This window comes from Rhipicephalus sanguineus, chromosome 2 (assembly GCF_013339695.2).
Source record: "Rhipicephalus sanguineus isolate Rsan-2018 chromosome 2, BIME_Rsan_1.4, whole genome shotgun sequence".
Lineage (NCBI taxonomy): Eukaryota > Metazoa > Arthropoda > Arachnida > Ixodida > Ixodidae > Rhipicephalus > Rhipicephalus sanguineus.
In genome coordinates this window covers 46245337-46271238 of record NC_051177.1, presented here as the reverse complement: position 1 = coordinate 46271238, position 25902 = coordinate 46245337, and the positions used below count along the sequence as shown (strand labels likewise).

The window sequence follows — 25902 nt, the reverse complement described above, 5'->3', positions numbered from 1 at the left end:
GGCGAAACTAGAAAAACGAGTGTCGAGTCACAGAACCGTGGATAGTCGATCCAATCCAGATAGCCGGTCACCGGCTATAAAAAATCGGGAAAGAAAAGACGCTCTATCAGGCTCGCTGGTTACTTGTCCTTGATTGCTTTATCTTGCATACCCGGTAGTCAACGCCGCTGCCTTCCTCGTAAAACACGGCGGACACGCTTTTCCTTTTGTGTAAACAATCTGGCTTTCATGTGCTGCAAGTTTCGGCTATGCGTGCGTGTGTAGTGCTTGCTGCGCGAGTTTTCGAACAGGCTTGGGCGGTACACGCTGGAACACATCACAGATGATCATCTTGTGCGAGAATTCTGAGTGAGTCCGGCGTTTCGTGATTTCACGTGTGGCGCTTACGTCATCGCTTAAATCTTCTTCTCTCTTGTCTGACGCCTCTTGCTAGATACGCCACATGTCGATTATGTCATCGCTTCTGCGTCAGTTTCGGTTGCATTCTTTTTTATTGTTTTTCTTGTCCTTTAGCATTGGTTGCTGGCATGGCAGACGAGGAGGAGCAAGAGAACGAGCTGCTAGTTCTGGAGAGCATCTACGACGCCTCGGTCTTCGTAGTGAGCAAGAAGAGGGCAGGCCTTTACCCCGAAGGACACTTCCTCGCCCGCGTTGAAGTTCCCAAGCCCTTCCACGTGCTGGTGCCGAGAGTGAATGCCCCAGGTGCGCCTACTACGGCTGCGAGTGTCACTATACTTTTTTAATTTATTTTTCACAATCGTACAAAGCAGTGATAAAGTGCTAGGTTTCGTATGTACGAAGCGATGAGCACACACATCACTTTTTGACACCTTACTCTGTTCATAAATAAACGAAAAATAGAGACATGCGACAAGGCAAGACCCCATGTAAAAGGCAAACGACGTGATAGCGCTGAAAACAAGGCACGTATGTTTTCAGTAACCAGCTACCCATGATGTTAAATATTCATTAATTGCTTATATCGGCCTCGAGATCGAACACAGTCTGCATCTGGCGGCAAGCAGATGAAACCCTGTAGTGTGGATGGCTCCTTGTGTCGTCTGCTAGCCACACCATGTTCGCATGTGTGCAAGCGTCATGCACGTCCTCAGAAGGCAGCTTATTCCGTTGGGTTAACACAGTATCAAATCCTTGTACGTATGCCTACATGATATACACAAGCATTTCGCCTTCCGAGGTTTGTATGCACTCTAACAAGCTAGTTCATGCACGTGTTGGTATGGCACCCGGTGTAATCATCGTACTGTGTGTTCACCAAAATCATTTCAATGTAGGTGCCACTTTGTCGTTCAAGCACATCACGTAGTGCATTTGGCGTTGTCCTAAACGAAAGAAGCACTAAATGTTGAGGTGTCAATGCAGAATTTTAGCGACACCTTTTCGTGAATTGTTGGCAATTTCTAAATCCTTGTGATAATGCAAAGCATGAACTAGTGCCTGCTAAGGCCGGTTAGTGGTAAAAAAGACCTCAAGCCACGCACATCTATACTGGTACACTTATTCGTGCAAACAGAAAAGCACAGTGCGCAAAGTTCTACTTCAACTAATTACGCGGAAATAAAGGCCTTTTTTTTTTGTAGCTGCTAGAGTAACAAGTAGATACTTAATAGGCCCAGTCGCACAACACCATTTATATCGTAATATAGGCAGAACATAACACGTACTAATAAAACAAGAAAAAACATAGAGCACTGTGCAAAACACGACTGTCACCAAAGGCCAGCGCCTCATTTATTGGCAGATTACGCTTCTCTCACGCGTAGCAGGAATGCTAGGTAGGATTCGTGCATTAATGTGACAACAGAGGGCATATATATCGCCATTAGGCTGCAGTCGACGCGCTTTATTCGCCAACAGTCGGCTCAAACCGCCCACAGCAAAGCGCCGCTGTGTACATTTGGATAATTGGCGCCAACTGCCTATCCGCGCTAACGCGGCGACAGTGCTGCCACCTATAGCCCGATCTCACGGCGAATAGCAGTTAATGTCGAGACCCCATCGGGCTTGCAAGCCCTTGTTGACGTTCTTTACCGTGTGCATCTTTAACGCTCATCTCTCTGTCGTAGACCTATTTAGCCCCTCATTATGGTCACCCTGCTTTACTGCTTAGAACATGCATACACAAAAAAAATTCATGGAATGCAGATCAGCCCAACCTACCACCTTTCGTCAACGTACCTAAGTTGAGTAGACAACTTACCGTCACAGCAGCCGTGACATGTCCATAATGACATCAGTGCTGTATTTGCCTTTAGTTTATTATTGCTGTTAAAGGGACACTGAAGAGCAAAACGATTTTTCTCATATTAGTGAAGTACTCTTTCACGATACCAAAAACACCACGCTTGCTGCGAGAAGACGCTTAGTAAGCGAGAAAACGCGCAAAAACAAGATGTGGGTGGTGACGCCACCTTCAAGTTTCTGCACCATGTGCTGTGGCGTCACATGTTTTGACGGCACCTACTAGGGACTACGTAGTTCCTAATCGGTAAAAATGGAGTACATTGTCCTCTGAGGGGGCCGTAGACTTAACATACCGAGTTTGGGGTAATTTTGTTGGGCCAATGGCGCCAAAATACGATGAATACACTTTGAAATCCGTGACATCATATGAGCGGGGTCATTTCGGCAGGAAATTTAAAAATGAAACTTTGAACTTTATTTTCACCTCTATTAATAAACCTATGATGGCAAAATTAATGACATTAGCGTTCTCAGAGCACAATTTATCGATCTAAACCGATTCATTGTTTCTCTTTAGTGTCCCTTTAACATGCCCATCATGTGTGAGTACTGAAATGTGCCATAGTCGTATTCATGAACTGAACTACTGAAGAGCTACAAGCTTAAATTCAGGCTAGGCAGCAAGTGCTATATGCATTGTATATGCCAGTTTTTGTTTTGGTGTTGCGAGAGAAGTAAACATGTCTAATAATGCATAAATAATGTTTATATTTGGATTGCTTGCAATGAAAAGTTGTGTAGTGTTCACTAGTATTTGTAATTTTGCATTTGTTCTTTCACTTTACAAAAAAACAAATCTTCAGGAAGAAATCGAGTTTAGCCCAGTTTACGCAAAGTCTGTTTAAGGTGCATAAATGTGGAATTGTCAAGCTTCACTTGAAAGCAAGCACCTTGTGCATATATATAGTGTGCTTGAGCTTGTGCGTGTGATGGAGCATGCACATCTTGTGCTAAGCCGCTGGTTTCAGTCGTGACCTTCTTCAACTTCTTGCGGTGATATAGGATCATACTTTTTGCAGATGAAATGCAGGAAATTGCTCTGGAACATTTGCCGCCCATTGTTTTGGACTTTCGATTGCCTCCCAACTACCCCTCAAGCTCCGCCCCTCGTTTCTGCCTTAGCTGCCCCTGGCTCACCATAAAAGAGGTGATGTTGTCTATTTTGTCATGCATATATAGTGCTCGCAAAAAAAATTCCTTTTCCTGCCAAATTTGCCTAACTTGGAGTGCTAGATGTGCACGACGCTTCCAGCTAAACTTGCAACTAGTTTTTGTCACATCCGCACATTTAGAACACTTCCCAAGAAGCCCACGTGCAAGACAGAATCTTGGTATCTTTGTCAATGCATTGCCCTTTAGGCAAAACTGCCAAATTTTTAAATCTAAACTTGCAGAGAACTCCACTGACATCGCTCTCTCACTCTCTCCCTGTGTGTGTGTGTGTGTGTGTGTGTGTGTGTGTGTGTGTGTGTGTGTGTGTGTGTGCGTGCGTGTGTGTGTGTGTGTGTGTGTGTGTGTGTGTGTGTGTGTGTGTGTGGGTAAAGAGAAAGGGAGAAAGTCCGACTTCCAAATAAAACAATTTAATATAACTTTAGCCTTTTAGGTGCCGGCACCGCGGTATCATAATGAAGATCTCTAGCGAGAGACTCCAAGTTTATTTTCAGTTTGCACAAAAACATCGATGTACCTCTTAACACTTGGCTCAAAGCAAAAAATGCCGCATAGACTACTACTCATGACTGCTTCGCATAAAATTGATTCTCACAACGCGTGAGATCAGCCGAATTTCTTTATAATCATGCTTTGCTTACATTGTTAAAACATGCTCCAGACAGGAGAGTGGGCCAATGCTGGCGCAGGAAGTTTTAATTATGCCAGTGAATTCAATTTAAAATGGCCAAAAATAATTCTCAGATCGTAGCAAATACCATTTGCTACCACTACACGTTATGCGAAGCTGCGCTTACGAATTTTTTCGCCAAAGGTTGTTTTCTGCTCCTCGGTGACCGAACTGGTAGCAAAACCCTGTACTGATTCATAAAAAACGTGTGCTATCGTTTCTCGGCACTTTTATAGGCAGGCATGTCGAAGGGTACCCGTTTGATACAACCAAAAAATTACACTTTTTTTATTGACAAGCACGTGTGTGCAAAAGCATTCGCTAACTGACTGTGTCGAAGATGCTTTTTATTCTCAGAAGCATTTTTGTTTTCTGAAAACCAGTCGCTACGAGGTTCAAAAATTATTTTAACTTGCCCCCCCCCCCCCCCCCCCCCCAGTCTCCGCCTATGATGCAAAACACAGAGCACTGAGAACCAGTTCAGTGAGTGGGCATGATCTCCTAGATCAGATGGCACCCATGGTTGCATCGATGATTTCGGAGGCCATGTTCTAAGATCCCATCTACTAATCATCAGGCCCTGTATTCACAAAATAAGTTCTTATGCTAGAACCGTACGAGAGATCAGGTGCCAGCCAGTCGAGGTGTTGGACGTATTAACTGGAGAAGGTGGTAGCAGTTGGAAAACAGCTCTTCTGAATGAAAGGCTTTCATGGCAAACAGAATGTACACAAAACGCACTAAGAAAGGGCCAAAACAGAAGTTGTGTTTTTTAATTTGCATTTTCTTTAATGTAGAACATAATAAGGTACAGCATCTTTCACGCAAAAGTTTTATGGCTGTGGGCACAATGTTTCTAGTTCACGGCATTCACTGCACTGGTGCTCAGTAAGTACCCCATGAACGAACTTGTCGAGCAGCGAGTAATCTTAGGTTATCTTGCACTATCTGGCAGCCCTACAATTTGTATGTTTGTTGTCACTGTTAAGGGGTATTCACCCGGGGGATAAATCTGCGAGGGATAAAGGCAGGGCTTAGTGACGCCAGCTGGTGAGGAGAATTTCCCTCAAAAGTCCCCTGCTCACACAGACGAGGCAAACGAAGAGGGAGACCACACTACTCTGGTGGCTTGTACAAGGCTATTGAGATGTGCGCTGCTGCTTTTCACAGAATGCACGTAAAGAAATACCGACGCTGCTATGCCCTTTGCTTGGGTTGCCAACAGTACTATTTCCCATGCTTTTGTTATTGTAAGCCCGGACTGAACAAAACTGCCATTCTTCGCGAGATCGTTGACGGCGGCTTTTTTTTTTACTCTGCTGAAGAAATTGTGCACTGCCTTTCGGATCACTCAACTTTGGTTCTAATCATTGAGGCTTTGATCATGTAGTCGAGTAATAGGAATTTAAATGAAGCATCTTTCGATGTTGGTTGGCTTCGTGTTAACAAAGAAGTGCAGTTATAGTTTTTTTTTTTCACAAGAACGGAAGAGATGTCGCCGCTTGATGCTTGACAGAGATGTCTATGAGCGTTTTATAAAAATTTTGGAGTGCAACGAAACTTTATAGATTGCTGCTGTCTTCATCATGCAGAATCAGTCATCAATGCTGCGGAAAAAATGAGCGTGTAGCGTAAATTGAGGCATCAGTGACGCTTCTGGCGGCCTGTTAAAATCATTTTTTAAAGTAATGTATACACATAATGTGGGAACCTCTTATAGCTACCATAAGTCGACACTCAGGTAGGCACTAAGTTTGTGTTCAATGAAGATGATTTTGCTCATTATAGCCCCAAAATTTTTCCTCATCAAGGCACTCAAATTACATATAGAGCCTTCTGCATGAAAACTACGTAGTGTGCGAGAGTAAGCGACGCTCCACCAAACATCTAGAAAGTTTGTTCGAATGTATTGTTTACTGCTTTTTATCATTAAAGGGACACTAAAGAGCAAAACGATTTTTCTCGCATGAGTAAAGTAGTCTTCCACGATATCAAAAACATCATGCTTTCTGTGCGAAGACTCTAATTAAGCGAGAAAACGCGCAAAAAGAAAATACAGGTGACGACGCCACCTTGGAATTCCCGCACCATTTGCCGTGACTTCACATATTTTTGACGGCGCCTGCTTAGGCCTACGTAGTTCCTAATTGGTTAAATCTAAGTACATTGTCCTCTGAGGGGGTCAGAGACTTGACATAACGAGTTTGTGGAAATTTTGTCGAGCCAGTGGCACCAAAATACGTTAAATGCTCTTTGAAGTCTTATGTCACGAATTACAAAGTTTGGCGCGAAATTTAAAAATGAAACTTTGAACTTGGTTTTCTCCTCTAATAATAAACCTACGGTGGTGAAATAAACTACACAAGAGTTCTCCGAGCACACTTTATCAATCCAAACCAATTCATTGTTTCTCTTTAGTGTCCCTTTAATATACTACTACTGTAGGGCTGGGCAAAGATACTTTGAAATTGTATCGTGATACGATGCAATATACTTGGGCAAGAAGTATTTGAGATGCAGATACAAGATACTTCCGGAATTATTGTATCCGATGCGATACTTCCCAATTGTATCGTAAGATACTTCGATACATTTACAAATTTGCTACTATAGATCTGTACAATGAAGCAGCAAACGGACATAAAGATGTTTGCTTGAAAATGTCTTAACTGCTACCAACTTTGTTTAATTTTATTGAAATATTAGTTTCATTCCGAAAGAACTTATTGGGATGTGTTTGTCTGCTTAACATGACCGCTCTTTATACGCTGCGCTAGCAGTTGTTTTTGCTTGACAATTTTGTAATTAATTGGTGTCGCTGCTCTACTTGGTGACCAGCTGTATCGGGTTGCCATCTACTTGCATGAAAATCAATAAGAAGCCTTCGCACGATGGCGTGAATACCGCTGTGCAGTCTTACCTTGTCCGTAAGCGTATTATCGTTTTCACAATACCGGATTACCTGACAGGTAAAGCGAAGACATCTGGGTAATTGGTTTTTACTGCTGCTCTACACCTGAAAGGTGTACAGCAGCAGCAACATTGGTAGCGGTATTTTTTTGTGGCATATCATGTATACACTGAAGACATAAAACTGCAATGATTTTTCATATTCTTATCAGCTGACGTAAAGCATTTGTTAGCAACATATTCACTAACAAGCAGTCTTTTAACATTTATTCTTCGACAGAACTTGTGCCGCCCAGAAACCTCTCAGCCGTATTGTAGTGGCACAAAGCACCGCAGCATACCACTTATATTCACACTGTTGCCACTTATAGCTCCGATTACCTGTTCAACAGTAACAAAAAACAAAAATAATTACGGTGATCTAAAAAAGGAAAACGAATATATATCAGTGAAATACCAAGACGGTTCCGTATCAAACGATCACGGTGAATAAGTATACATGGTGTTCCATGTAAGTACAACCAAATATTAAAAAGCCAAAATTGTTAACTGCAACTGAATTAAACCAGCGGCATATTTTCAACCGTCATGTGACACTCATTATGGTATTGTTATATTGCACTTAATCGGTTCGTGCAACATTTTTAATATTCAATTTAGGGCCATGTGCCTTTCGTCATATTGTAAAGGGCATTCCATAACGACCTATCTAGATTTTTTGGCAACGTACATGCTTCGTGGTGATTTTTTTTCCAACTTTTAAAGAAAGCCCAAAAAATATCAAATAGAACCATGTGACTTCGCTCATGCGCTACCGTTGTACAGCGCTATCAAGCATGCTTTGGGCGAAACAGCCGGTGCGCGGACCGTTATCCTATCGCTTCTCAGCGACGATCATGGGCGCCAGCAGGAGGGGGTGCAAAGAAGGCACTTGCCCCCACCCAAGCTACACCAATGTTCCCCCCTCACCCAGCAGCTATGCAACACGGGTTTGCAACCTACAAGACAAAATCCTGCTGACACCCATTGGGACGATGGCGTTTCCTTGCCGTGTGTGGCCGTCAAAAATGTTGACACACAGCGAAGCCGTCGTCAACTTAGATGTTAAGGTCACACAATAGAAGACGTATAGAAAGTGCCTATAGTAGTTAGCATAAATCAGCCCGCAGGGACGCTCATGAGGAAAACGGAATACTTGGTATTATGTTTCTCGAATCCTTTTCTTAACATTTTTAAAGATGTTTTCTTATAATTTCCATTATCATAATAAAAACTCAATTTCGCTAATTCAATAACTAGTAAACAGAATTTTTGTTATACTCCAGACGTGCCCAGGTTATTATACATTCGTCCATAACATTGCCTTGACATAACAGCAAACACAAATGGTATGTAGGTATGTAAATAGTAGGAATGATGTAGACCATCAAAAAATAAGAATAAAGCAGAGTACGTATTTTAGCAGCTGGTTACAAAAGAAGCGCTGCAGTAAACAGATGGATAAAAACGATACAGAGACCTAGATAATATATGAAATGCAAATGGAGGACAGCTAAGAAAGCACTTGTGCTAACAATCAAATTATCATTAAAAGAACTTCTTGAATAATTCAGCAGGAAGAACGAAGATACAGTACGGCAAGATATCTTGTGCTTCGTAAATGCTTGTTCTATTGCATCTAGAATTGGAACCGGTGGTGTGGCGGTTGTCAGAATCTCATTTGCATATAAGTGAATCTCATCGTATGCAAGTCACACTTACATCCATGGGATTTTTCAAATCGCTCTTGTGTGAAAGCCGCGAGGAGCAAAGTAACCCCATTCTTGCATTCTACAGACTTCGTAACGAAGCACAATGTAAGAGAAACTTCTACAACGACACTATAGCGGCATAACAATTTGCGCGAAAGATGCCGCACGAATTCGAGTACGCAGCACAGTACAGTGGTTACGAGCAAGTGTCATGGCACCAACACAACCAAGAAGAAAGAAAATATCCAGAAAAGAAAAGGTCGGCTGGGCGTAGATGTTCGCGTGCTTGTTTTTGTCGAGATTGCGCGAGCGCCACCACGTGACTCTGCTCCACCAATAGGGACCCGCAGACCTGATCGCCTGCCTCTGCTGGAGCATTCTAGCTGAAAGATAAAAGAATTTCACTGTCGTTAGTTTTATTCAAATGACTTAGTGGCAGTAGTATCAGCTTGAGAAGCGGAGTTCAGCAGAGGTTTATTGCTTCGCACGGTGGTGTGTCTATAGCAGTATCTTGTATCTTAAGATACACGATACATTATTGAATGTGTCAGAAATACAGATACAGATACTCGTCTTGCGAGATGTATCGCGATACAGATGCAAGATACCCAAAGAGCATCTAAGATAGTATCTAATACCTCGGTCACACTGGCAAATTTAGTGTCATTTTGAGTGAGTGCACTTACGCTCACAGAGTGTCACTTTGGCGGCGCACTGCTACACGAGAAAGAGAAGTGTGCTTTGGAAATGATGGCAGTGGCAATTGGTGGTTCAGTAGCGCAACATATATTTGTTATTTTTGGCAATGCTCGCAGTTTACTTGCTTATTATAGGCATGAACATAATTTACAATGAACTTTGCGCATAAATGAAGTAAATATTGCAACCGCATAACGTCATTGGTCATCGCGAGCCGAGACAAGATAGTATCATAACCAAGACGAATCGAAAACAAAAATGGCGGACTCCGGTGCAGAAGGGATGCGTAGTGGTGACGGGCGTTTGGAGCGTGTTTTGGCAGCAATCACTTGCTCCTCCCAAAGGCGTATAAGCGCCCGCGTCTCTGCGTCGGACCACGTTGTCTTCGCGAAGTGGCACCCGTGGCACACGCCATCGCAAATGATTAAATAATGACTAACCTGCACATGCACAAGGAAGTAAACAACGTGACGGACGCGGCCATTGCACGGCATGTGCTCCCGCATACCCATAGTGCCCATAGCGGACGTGACCGCAAACTGCCCGAGACCGAGAGTAGCGAGGTTTTTTGTTGTACTAGTATCATTTGTTTGAATACATGGCAGTATTCCTAATAACGAGAACGATGGTTTAAAAATAACATGATCGTCGCGTTTTGCATTAGCGTATTTATTTGCAAGCCACTGCTGCCGAGGATAGACACTCCGTCGCAGCGAAGTGAGTTTGGCGAACGCACTTGCCGGCAAGTGTACTTTGCAGCGAGTGTCACTAAGCGTTCCTGTGTGACAGCGTGTAAATGACACTACCGGCAAAGTGCACTCGCTCAAAGTGCACTTAAGTTGCCCTGTGTGACAGGGGTATAAGATACATGTATCTTCGATACTGCCCAGCACTGCTACTACAGACATGCATTATGCTTTTTTTTCTGTTAAGTTGTTGTTTCAAGAAAACCGACGACGTCGGGTTAAGCGGGCTCAAGAAAACTGGTAACGTCAAAATGTTCAGAAAAATCACCACATTCAGAAAAAAAGGTTAATATCAATGACCAGTATATGGGCCATAGTGGTGGCAGCACTTTTCCATCTCCTTGAAAATCGCCTCTCGCACAGCATTCAAGTTCAGCAGGCCTCGGATGCATGTTCTCAGATGATTGAAAAAAACAAAAAACAAATGGCGTCTTCGCTAAGTTTGGCCATCGCGGCTGCTGTGGCTGCGGCCAACACACCCGCAAAGTGTTTGCAAAACGGTTGCTGCAGTAGGAGCAGCTGCGCCAAACACCTACCCGAAAATCCGTTTTCTTCCCACCCGCGGGGGGGTCGTTTGTCCTGTCGGGGAAAAGGTCCCCATCTCCCCCGAGGAGCCGTGGGGGGGTCGCGTCCACTTGCTAATCCGTGACGTCATCGTCACGTGATCCGCAATCCCCGCTGTTCCCCCGAGGATTTATCCTCCGTGTGAATACTCCTTTAAGTGGCTCACACCTTCAGCGAGTCCATATGACTTGCAGAATTCATGCTTCAAATACTTTCAATGTTGTAATTGTTGTTTTTGTTCTTACATCTTCATGGTTGATGTAAAACTGATGATCTCTCCTTTATTTGTATTTTTTGGTGCAGCTGGAGCAGTTAAGCCAGGCGTTAGATCGCAGCTGGGCACAGGACCCCAACACTGTGGTTTTGTACCGCTGGATGAACTTGTTGGACACTGAAGCAGCCGACATTCTGCGACTGAAATCTAGCCACAGCCTCGCACCACTGTTCAAGGAACTGAGTAGACTTCGCGCGTGGCCCTACAGTAAGCATGTGGTGGCCATGTTCTTTTCCGTGTGCCATCGTCGCTTATCCACTTAAGTTAACTTGAGCTGTAGTGATTTTACCTGTGGTCTCTGACTACCCTTGTCACATGTCATCACGAGAAACCCAACTGGTTTTCTACTACCAGTGCAGGGACTACTGAGGCTGCTGCAATCAAATTAATTCAGAATAAACGCACACAATGTTCTTGTCCACCTATTATTATCGATATTGTCAATAGCCTCACTACTCCTCAGTATCTACAAGGTTTTCGCTATTTCGTGACGACACAATATTAATGGAATTCACACCAGGTCGAGTATTTCAAAATTGACTTTATTGTCAGACTAAACATTTTATAAGTGTCTCAACCTCCGTGCATGTGTCATCCTTTTACAAACAAGAGACATGTGGTAGAGGTTATTCAAATTTGAAAATATATGTCTGTGCTCTTTTAACAAACTTTTATAGTACATTCATTTGTTGCAAACATTTGGTCCTTAATTATGCAAAATGTGTCAGTTCAGCATGTTTAATAGTATTATTATTTTTTGACACTGCAGGGATGCCAAGATGGAAAAGGTACTACACATACCGTGGCAGTAAATCCATTGATATGCGCGTCTTTAAGGAGGCAATAGACCCACGAACTTTGGCTACATTTCTTACAGGTGAGTTCTTCGTGCACCGTTTAGTAGAGTTGAAATGATATAGGGTGTGTTCCAATTCTGGCCAACATTGTAGACAGTCTACGTTGACAGCTTAGAAGATAGCTTTGAGCTTGTGTTACCCGAGTAATGGAACGTGTCTGTCTGACGTGACACCCCTTACATCGGCTTGCAAAGGCTAGAAAAAGCACATATGTAAAGTAGTTGTTTTACTAACTTGTATTGTGCTCAAACCTATAAATGTTTTGAGTGTAGCTTAAATTAAGTGCATAAGAAAGCATTAGTACATATTCTTGTAAGTACACGATCATGTGCTTGATTCCTGGCCATGGCAGTCATACTTCGTTGAGGGTGAAATGCAAACAATAATGCCCTTGTACATTGATTCAGGTGCATGTTAAAGATCTCCAGGCAGTTAGGATTAATCCAAAGTCCCCGCTGTGGCACACCCCATAAACATACTTGGGTTTTGGTATCTAAAACTTCAAAGTTTGGTGCCATTTCTATCTCAGTGATGCTCATAACGTGCCATTTGTAATGGTCAAAAGTGTCTGCTACTGTATTATGCGAGCTTAAACCCATTCTCACTCTCCTATAGAGTACAACTGTCAAGAAAAGCGGCGGCTATTTGACCTGCAGTGGCTGACGTGCCAAGTGTGCCTGACGTCCAAGCAGGGCTCAGAGTTTGAACTGGTGATTGGCTGCGACCACCCATTCTGCCGTGACTGCCTCCGCGAGCACTTTCGCATTCAAATTGAGAGTGGCTGTGCCAGCCAGCTCCGCTGTCCGCAGGAGAAGTGCACAACTCAGGTTGTGCCCACGCAGGTGCTGAACATTCTCTCTCTTTTAGTTCATAATAATACTAATGTGTTAATGGTAGTGATAGTTGCTGACAACGTGTCTGGAGATATTGACGGAAATGAAAAGACCATGAATTATTGTGAGAAGAGTTAAGCATGCTGTTTGTCACGTAAGGAGGAATGAGCAACATTAAGTTGCTCATTCCTCCTTAGTTAAAAGTTAAAAAAAAAAGTGGTATGTTGCGCATTTTACGAGAAGCCTTGGTAGTACTCTGCAACGGAGGCATTCAAAGTATACCGTACATAGTGTCATGTTCAGTGCCACTAAACATAGTAGCACTTCCAACTGCAGCCTTTACACTTCATTGCCATTATGCCTAGTATGTAAAATTATAGTCTGAAGATATTCTGTAGGCATTTGTGCTTTATTCTATGTGTATCACAAGGTAAGAAAAGTTCACATTCATTAGTGGCACTGCAGTTGACGCAATGAGCGGAGCCGCAAACCGTAGCGTCCCTCGTTGAGTGACTTTGCTTAAAGGGGCCCTGCAACACTTTTCCAAATAGCCACGGAATGGCTTCATTAAAGGAGCTTATTTCCTCACGAATCGACCACCGCAAAAAATTTTTCAAATCCGTCCAGTACGAGCGGAGTTACAAAGATTTGTCACACGCTGTAATTGCTTTCTCTCTTCTCTCATCTTCACAAAAGCACTGGAAGCTAAGCAGGGAGCGGTGAAACGAGGGAAGAAGGTATGTCACACGCGCCTCGTGACCTTGAGCACTTTTTATTGCGATAGCAATTATATGGACAGCCTCGGCTGGTTTTTGCTGCCGCCGTCATGCACTGTATATGTATAAGTATATATATATATATTGTGGGGATCGAGAACGTCCTCCTACCTGGCGCCTCGTTCCCCAGCTGCCGCGCGCGTGCCGGCCGCGTAGCCCGGGCGCACTTAGGCACCGGCAATCGCCAAGATGGCGGCCAGGGCGCCTCTTTGTCTGGGCAAGCGTCGGCTCCGTCCCGCGCTGGCATGTCCGGGCACGCTACGCTGGCGTGCTGCGCGGGCTTACGTTACAACGCAGCGCCATTCCCCATTGGGCCGCTGGTGACATCCTCCTCTCCTACGAGCTAAGATGCGCCCGACGATTCGCTCGCGGCGGCAGATGCTCTCAGGCTAGCACGAGAGGTTGACGCGCTGCTCTAGCAGGCGGCTTCTCGTTCGTGTGCTCGACCGCTGCCCTTTGTGTGGTAGTCTTAGCGCCGCTGGCAAGCGTACTCGATCGGTCTTGCGGAGTTCCCCCTTACGGCCTGCAAGCCTGTGAGTGTCGTACTGTGCTGCATCTTGGGTTAATAAACCCGTGTTGTTGTTGTTACCCTGCCTCGTGCGTGGTTTCTGCGCCGTGCCGGAGAATCGACGAACCCGGCCGTAGCGTCTTTGTTCGCTGCGGCAGTGGAGAACGTCGCGTCCCTACACGGTCGCGCTCATATAGGTAAGCCTAGTGCAAACCTATCTCCACAATATATATATATATATTGTGAGGAAGAAGATCGGCAAGCACGAAGGCCCATCATCATCGGCTGGCACACTCCGACAATTCGCTCTCTGGCTATGCCCTGCGCGCTGCTGCTACGATCGTCGCTCTCGTAGAATCCTCAATAAACCCCCCGTAACAAGTGGTGGAGCTGCGGGGTAAGCAAATCTGGAACTACGCAACGGGAAACTCAAGCCCGCCTCTACAATGACGGAAGGGGGACCAATGCAGCAACAACAACCCAGTGCCACGGTGACTACCGTGCTCTGCCCTGGCCCTTTCCCTCAACGCGACCCACCAATCTTCAGCGGTGCAGAAGAGCAAGATGTGGAAGACTGGCTTGCTGAATACGAACGAGTGAGCGTGATAAACCGCTGGGACGACGCAGGAAAGCTCAACTACCTGCCATTTTACTTGAGCGGTGTCGCCAGCGTGTGGCATCGAAACCACCAATGTGACCTCCCGCCATGGGCTGCTTTCAAAACTCACGTGACGGAGGTATTCGGGCGCCCCGCCGTTCGTAAGCTTCGAGCTGAGCAACGTTTGCGTGCTCGTGCGCAGCAGAGTGGTGAGAATGTCACAAGCTACATAGAAGATGTTCTTGACCTATGTAACCGCGTTGATGTATCAATGGCCGATGCCGAGAAGATTAGGCATATCTTGAAAGGAATCGAAGACGATGCCTTTCAGATGCTGCCGGCGAGGAACCAATCAACAGTCTCTGACCTAGTCAGCCTTTGCCAAAGCTTCGATGGACTGCGCAAACAACGTGCAGCCACCCGCCAATCTCTACCACCCACGACTTCAATGTCCGGCTTGGCTGTTGCTCCCGATCACACGTCCCTGCTGCAGCAGATTAAGGATTTCGTTCGAGAAGAAGTCACTCGTCAGCTTTCGCTGATGCCGCTTATTCACGGCCAGTCGAGTTCTCCATTGGCGCCCGCTCTCCAGAACATCATCAGGGATCAGGTAGCCGATCAAGTTTTACCTTCTCTCCTTCAGGCTCCAACTGCTGCTCCTCTGACGTACGCTGAAGTCGCTTCGAGGCCTGTGCTACAAAGTTACGGCCCATGTCGCCCACATATGCGCCCGCCAGTATCTCCACCTGCCCGACCAGCAGTACAGTACGCACGAGCTGAAGATCCTTGGCGCACAGACGACAACCGTCCTATCTGTTTTCATTGTGGTCTTCCTGGGCATGTGGCACGTTACTGTCGCTTTCGTGTACCGAACGTCTCCAACAATATGCGTCCACCATGGGTCACGTATGCGCCACGTCAGCTCCGCCGTAGTTATTCGGACCACGAATCTGCACCTGTCGCTGAGGCACCATTCTCCTCCCGCCGTTCGCCTTCTCCTCATCGCCGTTCGCCTTCTCCTCACCGCCGTTCCCTTTCACCCATGCAACGACGGCGGAGCCCTCTGCGCCAGGAAAACTAACTAGCGCAGTTCAGGAGGCAAGAACTGCGGTGCCAGCGAAATGTCTAAGGCCTCAAATTTCTCCGAAGAACGTAATTGATGTCACCATAGAAGGAATACGGACGCTAGCCCTTGTCGACACTGGCGCTGCTCTTCCAGCAATTGATGCCCGCATTTGCCGCCGAATCCACTTTCTGGACGACACCACTTTCTGGACTATCTCTTCATACCGCCAACGTACAGCACGTCGAGCCGTCCGGTGCCTGCACAGCCCATGTCGTCATTCAGAATGTCGTTGTATGTCATCGAATTCATCGTGTTGCCATCATGTTCTCTCAACGTGATATTAGGCTGGGATTTTCTCTTTACGCATCATGCGATCATCAATTGCGCCCGCGCCGAAATCGAGTTGTTTCCGTTTTCACCAGATGTTATCAATGACCACACAGACGCTTGTTGTAAAATCGCAGTTTCCGAAGACACCGTTATACCGGCCTGGTCTACTGCTCTTGTCAGCATCTCTTGTACTTCTATCAACGATGGCACCTTGCTTTTCGCACCCTCTGACCTTCTACTTCGCCGCCGATCACTACCACTGCCGTTCGCCGTCCTTCAGTTCAATTCTGGCACCTCTGTGATGTACGTGTCAAACCCAACGGCTGCACCAGTCACCCTGTGCCACCGTGAAAGCCTAGGGAGAGCCGAAACACTGCCCTCTTCTTCAATTTTTGACATCATGAAAGACTCCGCTGACCTGGCCGCCCTTGAGACCTCGCCTCCTCAGTCACTGCCGCGGTCTTTCACACCAACTATTGCAAGCGACCTTACGACGACGCAGCGCGACCAGCTTCTTCGCTTGCTCGAAGGTTTCTCATCCTTGTTTGACTCCCACGCAACGCCGCTTGGCCGCACGAAGGCTGTGTCGCACACCATCGATACTGGAAGCCATGCACCCATTCGACAGCGTTCTTACCGAGTATCGGTGAGCGAAAGGCACGTTATTGATGAGCACGTGAAAGACATGCTCCAACATGGTGTCATTCAACCTTCCAACAGTCTCTGGGCCTCGCCAGTCGTCCTGGTTCGAAAAAAAGACGGTACCATACAATTTTGCGTCTATTATCGACGGCTTAACAAGATTACCCGAAAGGATGTGTATCCGTTACCTCGTATTGATGACGCCCTGGACTGTTTGCAGGGTGCGGAGTTCTTTTCTTCCTTGGATCTCCGCTCTGGCTTCTGGCAAGTGCCAATGGCTGACGCTGACTGTTCGAAAACAGCGTTCGTAACACCAGACGGATTGTACGAATTCACTGTAATGCCATTCGGTCTCTGCAACGCGCCCGCGACCTTTGAACGCATGATGGACGGCATCCTGCGTGGCCTGAAGTGGCGCACTTGTCTCTGCTATCTTGATGACATTGTCGTCTTTTCCCCAGATTTTTCGACTCATCTGCACCGTTTACATAAAGTTTTGACCTGTCTCCAGAATGCTGGCCTCCAGCTTAACTTGAAAAAGTGCCAGTTTGCGGCTCGAAAACTGACTATATTAGGCCACGTTGTCTCCAAAGAAGGCATTCTCCCCGATCCTGCTAAACTCCGGGCTGTATCCGATTTCCCAAAGCCCACTACCCTGAAAGCACTACGCAGCTTTATTGGCCTATGCTCATATTTTCAACGCTTCGTTCGCAATTTCGCTAATGTAATCGCACCCCTGAATGCACTTCTCCACGGCGACAATGAACTGTCTACCTGGTCGGAAGCCTGTGATCACGCGTTTACGACTCTTCGCCGCCTGCCTACATCTCCGCCAATCTTGCGCCACTTCGATCCCAGCGCACGGACAGAAATTCACACTGATGCCAGTGGTGTTGGCCTTGGTGCTGTGCTCGTACAACGTAAGGACGCCAACACCGAATACGTGGTCGCCTATGCCAGTCGTGCGCTCACAAAACCTGAGACCAATTACTCCGTCACAGAAAAAGAGTGCTTGGCTATCATCTGGGCTCTTCAGAAATTTCGCCCCTATCTTTACGGTCGTCCTTTTGACGTCGTAATGGACCACCACGCTCTTTGCTGGTTGTCGAACCTGAAGGACCCGTCAGGCCGCCTCGCTCGTTGGGCTCTCCGAATCCAGGACTACGACATCCGCGTCGTCTATCGCTCTGGCCGCCGACACTCTGACGCTGACGCCCTTTCTCGTTTTCCCCTCATCTCAAACGACAGCACTTCTACTCGCGATCATGATACGTCGCCACTTGACATCCTGGACATGGCCTCAGAACAACGAAACGACCCATGGATCGCCACCATTTTGAACTTTTTGTCAAGCCCTCCGACAGCGTCGGCACCTCGCTCACTGCGACGCCAAGCACAGCATTTCGCTATCCGCGATGGACTTTTATACCGCCACAACTACCGCAACGACGGCCACACATGGTTACTAGTCGTACCCCATAATCTTCGTCAAGAATTGTGCTCCGCTTTCCACAATGACCCACAGTGTGGTCATGGTGGAGTGTCTAAGACGTACATGAGGCTCAGTCGACGATATTATTGGCGGGGCATGTACAACATTGTCTGCAAGTACGTCCGCTCTTGCATCCCCTGCCAACGACACAAACCGGTCTCGCACCTCTCTACAGCACCTCTCCAGCCACTCCCATGCCCACCCCTCCCGTTTGACCGCGTCGGCATCGATTTGTACGGGCCCCTTCCTTGCACTGGTGCTGGAAACCGATGGATTGTCGTTGCCGTAGATTATTTGACGAGGTATGCAGAAACCGCCGCCTTGCCTGCTTCAACAGCAAAAGACCTTGCCTCGTTTATTCTACACAACTTCATTCTTCGAGATGGCGCACCTCGTGAACTCCTAAGTGATCGGGGACGTGTATTCCTCTCGGACGTGCTGCAATCCCTCCTGTCTGAATGCCAAATTATTCACCTCACTACTAGCGCTTATCACCCACAGACAAATGGCTTAACTGAACGATTTAACCGGACCCTTGGTGACATTTTGTCTCTGTACGTTGCCTCATACCACTGCAATTGGGATGTTGTACTTCCGTTTGTCACATATGCGTACAACACCGCCTGCCAAGCCACTACCGGATTCTCACCATTCTTTTTGCTTTATGGCAGCGAGCCCTCCAGCACGATTGATACAATTCTCCCGTATTACCTAGACCCTGCCGACTGCCAACCTGTGTCTGAGCTCGCCCAGCACGCTGAGAGATGTCGACAACTTGCCCGATCTTTCACCTATGATGAACAGTGTCGCCAAAAACTGCGCCATGACTCCAAGCCACCTCCGGACCCTTTTCTTATCGACTCCCTCGTGTGGCTTTGGGTGCCTCCAGTTGCTGCTTCCGGCCTTTCATCTAAGCTCCTTCCAAAGTACCATGGACCCTACCGCGTGGTTGCGCAAACCTCCCCTGTCAATTATGTGGTCGAACCCGTTACGCCATCTTCCGATCTCCGTCGTCGCGGGCGAGAGACAGTCCACATTGACCGCCTCAAGGCATATTGTGATCCTCTGACCTCTATCTAGGTCGCCAGGATGGCTACCCCTCCATACCGGGGGTGATTGCCAGGAAGAAGATCGGCAAGCATGAAGGCCCATCACCATCGGCTGGCACACACCGACAATTCGCTCTCTGGCTACGCCCTGCGCGCTGCTGCTACGATCGTCGCTCTCATAGAATCCTCAATAAACCCCCCGTAACAATATATATAAAAGTCCCAAAGAAAAATAATTCAGAAAAATGCTTCCGAAGCGCAGAATCGAACCAGCGAACGCTCGCTCCGCAGCGCATGGCGCTAACCACTATGCCGCAAAGTGCAGATTCTTCAGGTAGCTAACGGCGAGTGTTATATAGTACATACCCTTTACTGCTGGCAGGACTCGGAGACGGCAGGCGCTTATAAGCATTTCTTCATTACCACAGAGATGGCGCGAGGAGCGCAACGGGTGCATTTAAAAGTCGTCGGCCAGCTCGCTCGCTTCTTCTAATATTTGCGCAGGAAGAACCTTGCCCTTCCGCTGTCTGCTCATGCGTTAGTTGCTGCCGGATCTAGATGTTTCTGCAGCGTAGCAGCGCGTCCATCACGGGCCGCTTTTCTTGCTATCGCATTCATTGCTTCGCCCTTGCGGCGAAACTGTGGCTTTTTTCTTCGAACACGCGGCTTACTCTCAGTGTGATCGCTCACGTGCATGGGCAAGTGACGGCCTCCCGCGGCGGCCGCACTAACTACCGAGCACGCCATAGTCAAATCAGCCAATGGCGTAACCAGTGGCAGTCACGCTGTAAGTATCATTTTTGTCGAGAGAAGAGGAAGTGCTTTTTAGCCGACTTTGAGAATTTATTGTGAATCCCAGGCCGCGTGCTGCGCTATGTTTGGCTCACGTGTTCTCGGGAGCCTTGACTACCACTCGGCAGCGTTTTCTGACCATGCTGAAAAAGTTCTGCAGGGCCCCTTTAAATGCTTTTCCACCTGTGTTTCTTTACACACGTTTTCCCTGTGCGCAGTGGCATAAATCCAGTTAAATAACGAGGGGGGACACACATCTTGCCATAGCATCCATTTTGTTTTAGATGCGAAGCAGCTTATGGCGGAGTTCAATCCGGTGTGCGGCGTGACCACCCTTACTGCACATGCGCATCCTCCTCCCCCTCCTCTCCTACGCTCCCCCCCCCCCTTCTCTCGCGCCTGTTGACCGTGTTCCCCGCTCGCCGTGTGAGAATTAACGGCCAGGCTAGAGGGAAGACACAACGTGCATAGCGTTCCTTTTCGCGTTCCACGACGCAAGGTCGGTAGCATGCCCAACGACCGCCAACGGAACGCGATCGTGCAAGTGCTCCGGCTTCGCATTGCCTCATGGTCCCCTTTAGCGGGAGATGGTGTAATTTTTTTATTTTTATTTATGTTAATATTAAAGTCATGCTTTGAAATAAAATTTTTAAAAACAAGCATGGGTTCCCAGCTCATGTTATTGCATTGTTCTATTAAGTCTTCTCCGAAAGCGGTCAAGTGGCAGTTGCGATTTCAGTTGTGTCACATAGCTGAAGGGTATTCAACACAGGCCTACACACACACTACAATATAAACAGGCATTAACAAAAAAATAAGATGATTGCGCCTGCTTAACTCTCAAGCACTTCAAATATATGTCGGTGTCCATTGCAGCCTGAAAACAAGGGGGGTCAGGACCACCTGACCCCCCTCCCCTGTAATTTACACCTGTGCCTATGCGATACAAAAGGCCTGTCAGCACCACAGGATTATCACTACTGACATATCTACCACTTCCAGCCAATACAGTTCTACAATCGCTGTCACTCCGACATCTTGCTGCTTTGAGCATATACAACTTGATCCCCACGCAGACTGAAACCCGTCCCGGCGAGCACACTGGAATCTAAGCAGGAAGGGATGGCACAGGGGATAGAAGTTAAGATTTGTGTGCATCATGACCATGAGCGCTCGTGATCAAATGTGATTGCTCTCCCCTGTTGTTGTTTTTGTTGCGAGTGTGGCTCACTGTGTAACGTTAGCAAACTATGGAGCGCTGCGCCAGCACGTGGCGGCACCCCGTGGCAAGAAGTACATCTGATCCAAACGCCGCACTTGATTTATGTTGGCTCTTGGCCAATAGCATGCTACCTACTGTTCAACGTCAAACACTGACTGCCAGCAGCTCCGAAGCGAGTGTGGACGGGTCTCTGTATGAAAAGAGGCCACCTAAGAAAAGGCAACTTCCTGCTCCGCTTGTAAGCTCTCCTTGCTATGCACGATTGCTAGATTTGGCTGAGATGTCCATAGCGGTGTCTGCTATCCGCAGGACATGTTTTCTCACCAAACCCGAAGGGTGACTGCAATTCAATCTCAGAGCAGCGTGAAACAGTCTCTCTGAACCGCACTCCTTGTGATATGCAGGTGAAGGCACTGGTTGGTGATGCGCTTGGCTCACGCTATGAGGAGAGCCTGCTCAGTGCCTACCTGGACTCCCAGGAGGACCTGACCTACTGCCCGCGGCTGCAGTGCCAGCGGCCGGTGGTGTTGGACCCGGGTCTATCCATGGCACAGTGTGCCAGCTGTCACTTTGTTTTCTGCCTCTACTGCCGCATGGTCTATCACGGGGTCCAGCCATGCCGGCTAAAGCCTGGTTAGTCACTCAAGTCCAGCTCTCCTCAGACGTGTTCCGACACTTGCCGTAGACTGCCGTATATGCAGTTGAAGAAACTGCAACCATCACGTCTCATTTCAAGGCAAAGCTAGCAAAGAAGGTTGCATGAAGTTGAAGCAATGAAATTTTTAGTAAATTTATTACCTGTCTTGATGGAAGAGGCACTGTACAAGTAGTGCAGCTAGATGCATTAGTGCCAGGTTTGGCTCTAGTTATTTGAGTAATAAATTATGCAGTGGCTCTCCCGTGCCCGCTCAAGGATCTACAAACTTATATTATTGTGTGGGGTATCAAGTAAAACCAACAACTGACAGATCTAGACATGTAGTCTTTATTCACAACTACTGTGCGAGGAAATGCATAACACCAGGGAAAGCATAGCACCATTTAAAAGTTGAACTGAAATATAGGAATAATATGTGAAGGGAAATAAATGTGGACGAAAGAAAAAAAGCTAAAACATGCCACAGAGGAGCTCAATTAACGTCTTCTGCATTACAAGTGCAGAACAGTTTCAGGTGTATTTTAAAAGGGAGGGCACTGGATAACAGATGCAAAGTGTCCAACCGTTTCGTTTTGGATTTTTAATGTTCAGGAATTTAAAACATTAGGCACCTTTTCAGGAAACACTGCTGAACCAGTGTTTTGATGAAGAGAAATTACCTAAAGGCAGGTAGGCAGATATGCCTGCCTGCCTTTGGGTAATTTGACACATGCTAACAGGAAATTCAATGCACTCACATGTGTAAGGCAGGCTACGTGCGTGGGATACAGCAGTCGTACTGGATCTCTCCATTGGCGAAATAGTGCAGGCAGCCTATGTACCTGATCTAGAGATTATAGTTTGCCGTAAAGCTTGTGTTGCGGCCGCAATGCAAGCCTCTCAAAGAAGCTCAGCACCTGTGCCACCAAAAGCAAAAGTGATGTACCAAGCTCGTCCAGACTGTTTGCACGGGAGTGCACATGGGCAGTAGCTGCGCACCTATAGCTTTGCTTGCAGAACCGCAGAATTTTGTCCTCTTCTGTAGTGTCTATGGTAGCTGCAAGTGTGGCAGCAAAGCCAGCATGGGATTCGTCAGTAGTAGTATACAGGGATTTGCCAAAGCTTCATCCTTTTTGGCATCAAAAAGCCTTGTGGCTTTTCTAAATGGTTAGTTTTAATAAATTGCACTTAAATACAGCGATTCGTAACGTTCGCTCATTTGTGCAAGGACTCGTTGCCGTTGTGCATTTTAAAAAATGAGTCATTGTAAGTAACACGGTGAGGGCATCTGAATCCACAGGTAGAAAAATTAGGCAAATCCATGTATTTATATTACTACCCCTCGTTCACGTGGTTTACTGAGCTGAAGGACCGTGGTGCTACAGTTTTCTCTAGTAATGTTAGTGGGAAACTCGGCGACATAAAAATAAGGATGACTGTGCAAAATGCAGGTGAACAGCGGGCTATCCGAGATGAATACCTGTCAGCAACTCCAGCGGGGAAACAAGCAATGGAGAAGCGGTATGGGAAACGCACATTGCAACTTCTGGTGGATGAATCGCTCACCCAGGACTGGATGCAGCAGAACAGCAAGAAGTGCCCACACTGTAGCATTTCTATCGAGGTTTGCAAACTTTGTTGCTCTTGCTTTTATTTACTTTTCTAAGAAGTTGCACAATATGGGCAGGTAAATTTTGAGGGGGATGGCAATCCCTCTCTCAAATGATACATAATGGTACAGTGTTAAAGGCAACGTAAAAAATTATTATTCAAACTAACGCGATTTCGACACATCATCGACTTTGTACGCAAAAATGTCTTATGTCACGTGTTGGGCAGACTGTATTCGTCAAAGATTGTTGTTGCGGCTGTTGTCTCGGAACTGAATCGCAATATTCCTGATTTAAGTATCAACATTACTAACTTGGTGTTTCCTTTTACTGTAGACCGGAGTGTACGTTCTATAAAGTAGTGCATGTTTTCTTGCTTTCTGGCAAATTCTATAATTATGTGAAAATTATTATTGTCCGGCCTCCTCCCCATAAATGAAACTTGTTCTTTTGTATCGTTGACTTATGGGGTCTATTGGAAGTGGATCAGTATTTCTTCCTAAGTTTAATGATGTACACTTGAATAAAAGTCAATTCAATTCAGAGTGACTTATGTTAGTTGGCTAGAATAAAGCTTGAGCCATGTTACCAACTTCATCATCAGCTTGCCAGATGCCATTGTTTTGCACCCTTGTTCACTTCTAACTTGTGAAGCCATCGTAAGTTGACATTGCAGGCACCTTGCAATTGCTCACGCGTTCCTGTTGATTGCTGCTCATTTGAAAGTTGTTCAGATGACTTGTACCTGGGATGCATTTCTTGGCGACACTGCTGACTACATGCACATTAACATTGCACAAATGGCATCGTCATTTATTACAAGTCATATAGAAGGTTTCTTCCCAGTGCGTTTCACAAGCTTGTACCTTGTTGCTTCAAAAGGTCTCTGGTTCCAATCATTGCCCGATTGATGAGGGGGTTAGTGTTTAAGGAGTTCACCTATTGCATGACTTGTCCTCATTCAACATTGTTTAAGATACTTCACCCAACATGTTTCTCTGGAATTTGCTAATTCATTATATTCCAGATTGTGAGAGTTAATGGTTGAAAGAGACAGAGGAATTAAGATTAAAAGGCAGGGGGATTAACCAGGGGTGCACTGCCATATTACGTGGGCACCTTCCTCAGCAGCTGATAACATAACTCTTCTGTTTAACTTGACCCATTGATCTCAGCATCGCTTGCAGCACCTGAATGTAACATGGTACCATTTATTCGGCAATGGTACCATGGTACCATGTTACCAGTACCATGTTACTATTCCGGCACTCATTGACTTCCTTCTCATTGTCAAGATGTCGTGAATGTATGTTAAAAGCTGTTCTGTGTGGTTAACTCATCAAATTTCATTTGTACTTTTGATAAAGGCTATATATGTCATTTTACATTTGGCTCACTGAGAGCACATTCCTGATTTGTTGCTGTTCTACTGTGGAGCGCCCACTCTGCTTTATTGTTTCTGCAGTAAATCGCAATCTGCATCCATAGAGTCCTCTAGCCCTCTGCATGCAAGCCATGCATGCTCCATTGAGTGGGACAATACAACAGCAGCGGTGCTGGCACTGATGGTGTGAATGTGCGTCGAGTGTGCATATAATTCACGATAGCACCTGCTTCACTATAAATGATACTAAGGTTGTAGGTTCAGTCCCTGTCGGCATCCACTTTAATAATTCCTTTCCATTTATGTCATAATTACTACAGTTAAAACATGCAAGTAATGTCCCCATACATTCCTTAGCTTCATTTTCTGTTGGTTTCATTAGATTGTTTCTAACAAACAAAACGAATCATCAATCAGTGCCCCCTCTTTTGTTATGTCAAATACGACATTTTCTGTTTCGCCGTAGCCGGGGAATACCTTATCGAAACAAAGAGTGAACAGCCAAATGTCATATTTATTTCGTTATATCTGAGATTCATCGTAATGTTCAATTGTAGATGTACAAATAAAGCGCTAATATTAATTATCCTTCAATGATGGTTCTGCAGAAGCAAGACGGCTGCAACAAGATGACCTGCTGGCGCTGTGGAACATACTTCTGTTGGATCTGTGTGAAGGCCCTCAGGGCGTCTGGCAACCCATACCAGCATTTCAGTGATCCCAGCTCTGGCTGCTTTAACAAACTGTTTGAAGGAGCAGAGGAGATTGCCGAAGAGGATGACCATGAGTTCGGAGAGTTCTTGTGAATGTTAGTTACTTTACTTTTACTGTTCGAGACAGTGTCAATTTTTTTTTTTTTTTTAGCTTCACGCTGACTGCTGAGACTGGTTGTGCTTGACGAAACTGCAGCTGACTAGATCACCATAGGTGACATGGAAGTCATGACAGTGGCATGAAAAATGGAATGTGTACCGTAGACAGCATGTACTGCAAACCCACATGACTGTTATAATAAATTAACCTTTTTTCCCCATTTTGCAAATTAAACTTAAATAAA

At 46.2% G+C, this 25902-nt stretch overlaps 1 protein-coding gene across 1 annotated transcript; it reads left to right on the top strand.

Moving 5' to 3' along the window:
• Positions 1-51: 51 nt before the first annotated feature.
• LOC119382866 (E3 ubiquitin-protein ligase RNF14) lies at positions 52-25902 on the top strand. The gene is made up of 9 exons (XM_037650752.2): positions 52-348; positions 514-702; positions 3285-3412; positions 11079-11256; positions 11819-11926; positions 12522-12748; positions 21619-21847; positions 23303-23475; positions 25454-25902. Exons 2-9 carry the CDS (start codon positions 528-530, stop codon positions 25649-25651), a joined length of 1416 nt encoding a protein of 471 aa, XP_037506680.1. The 5' UTR covers positions 52-348; positions 514-527; the 3' UTR covers positions 25652-25902.

Excerpts from the sequence above, each read along its gene's own strand:
- LOC119382866 (XM_037650752.2), top strand. The coding sequence starts at position 528 with ATGGCAGACGAGGAGGAGCAAGAGAACGAGCTGCTAGTTCTGGAGAGC. Across the intron at positions 3,413-11,078 it reads CCTGGCTCACCATAAAAGAG|CTGGAGCAGTTAAGCCAGGC; the intron begins GTGATGTTGTCT and ends TTTTTGGTGCAG. Across the intron at positions 23,476-25,453 it reads ACTGTAGCATTTCTATCGAG|AAGCAAGACGGCTGCAACAA; the intron begins GTTTGCAAACTT and ends ATGGTTCTGCAG.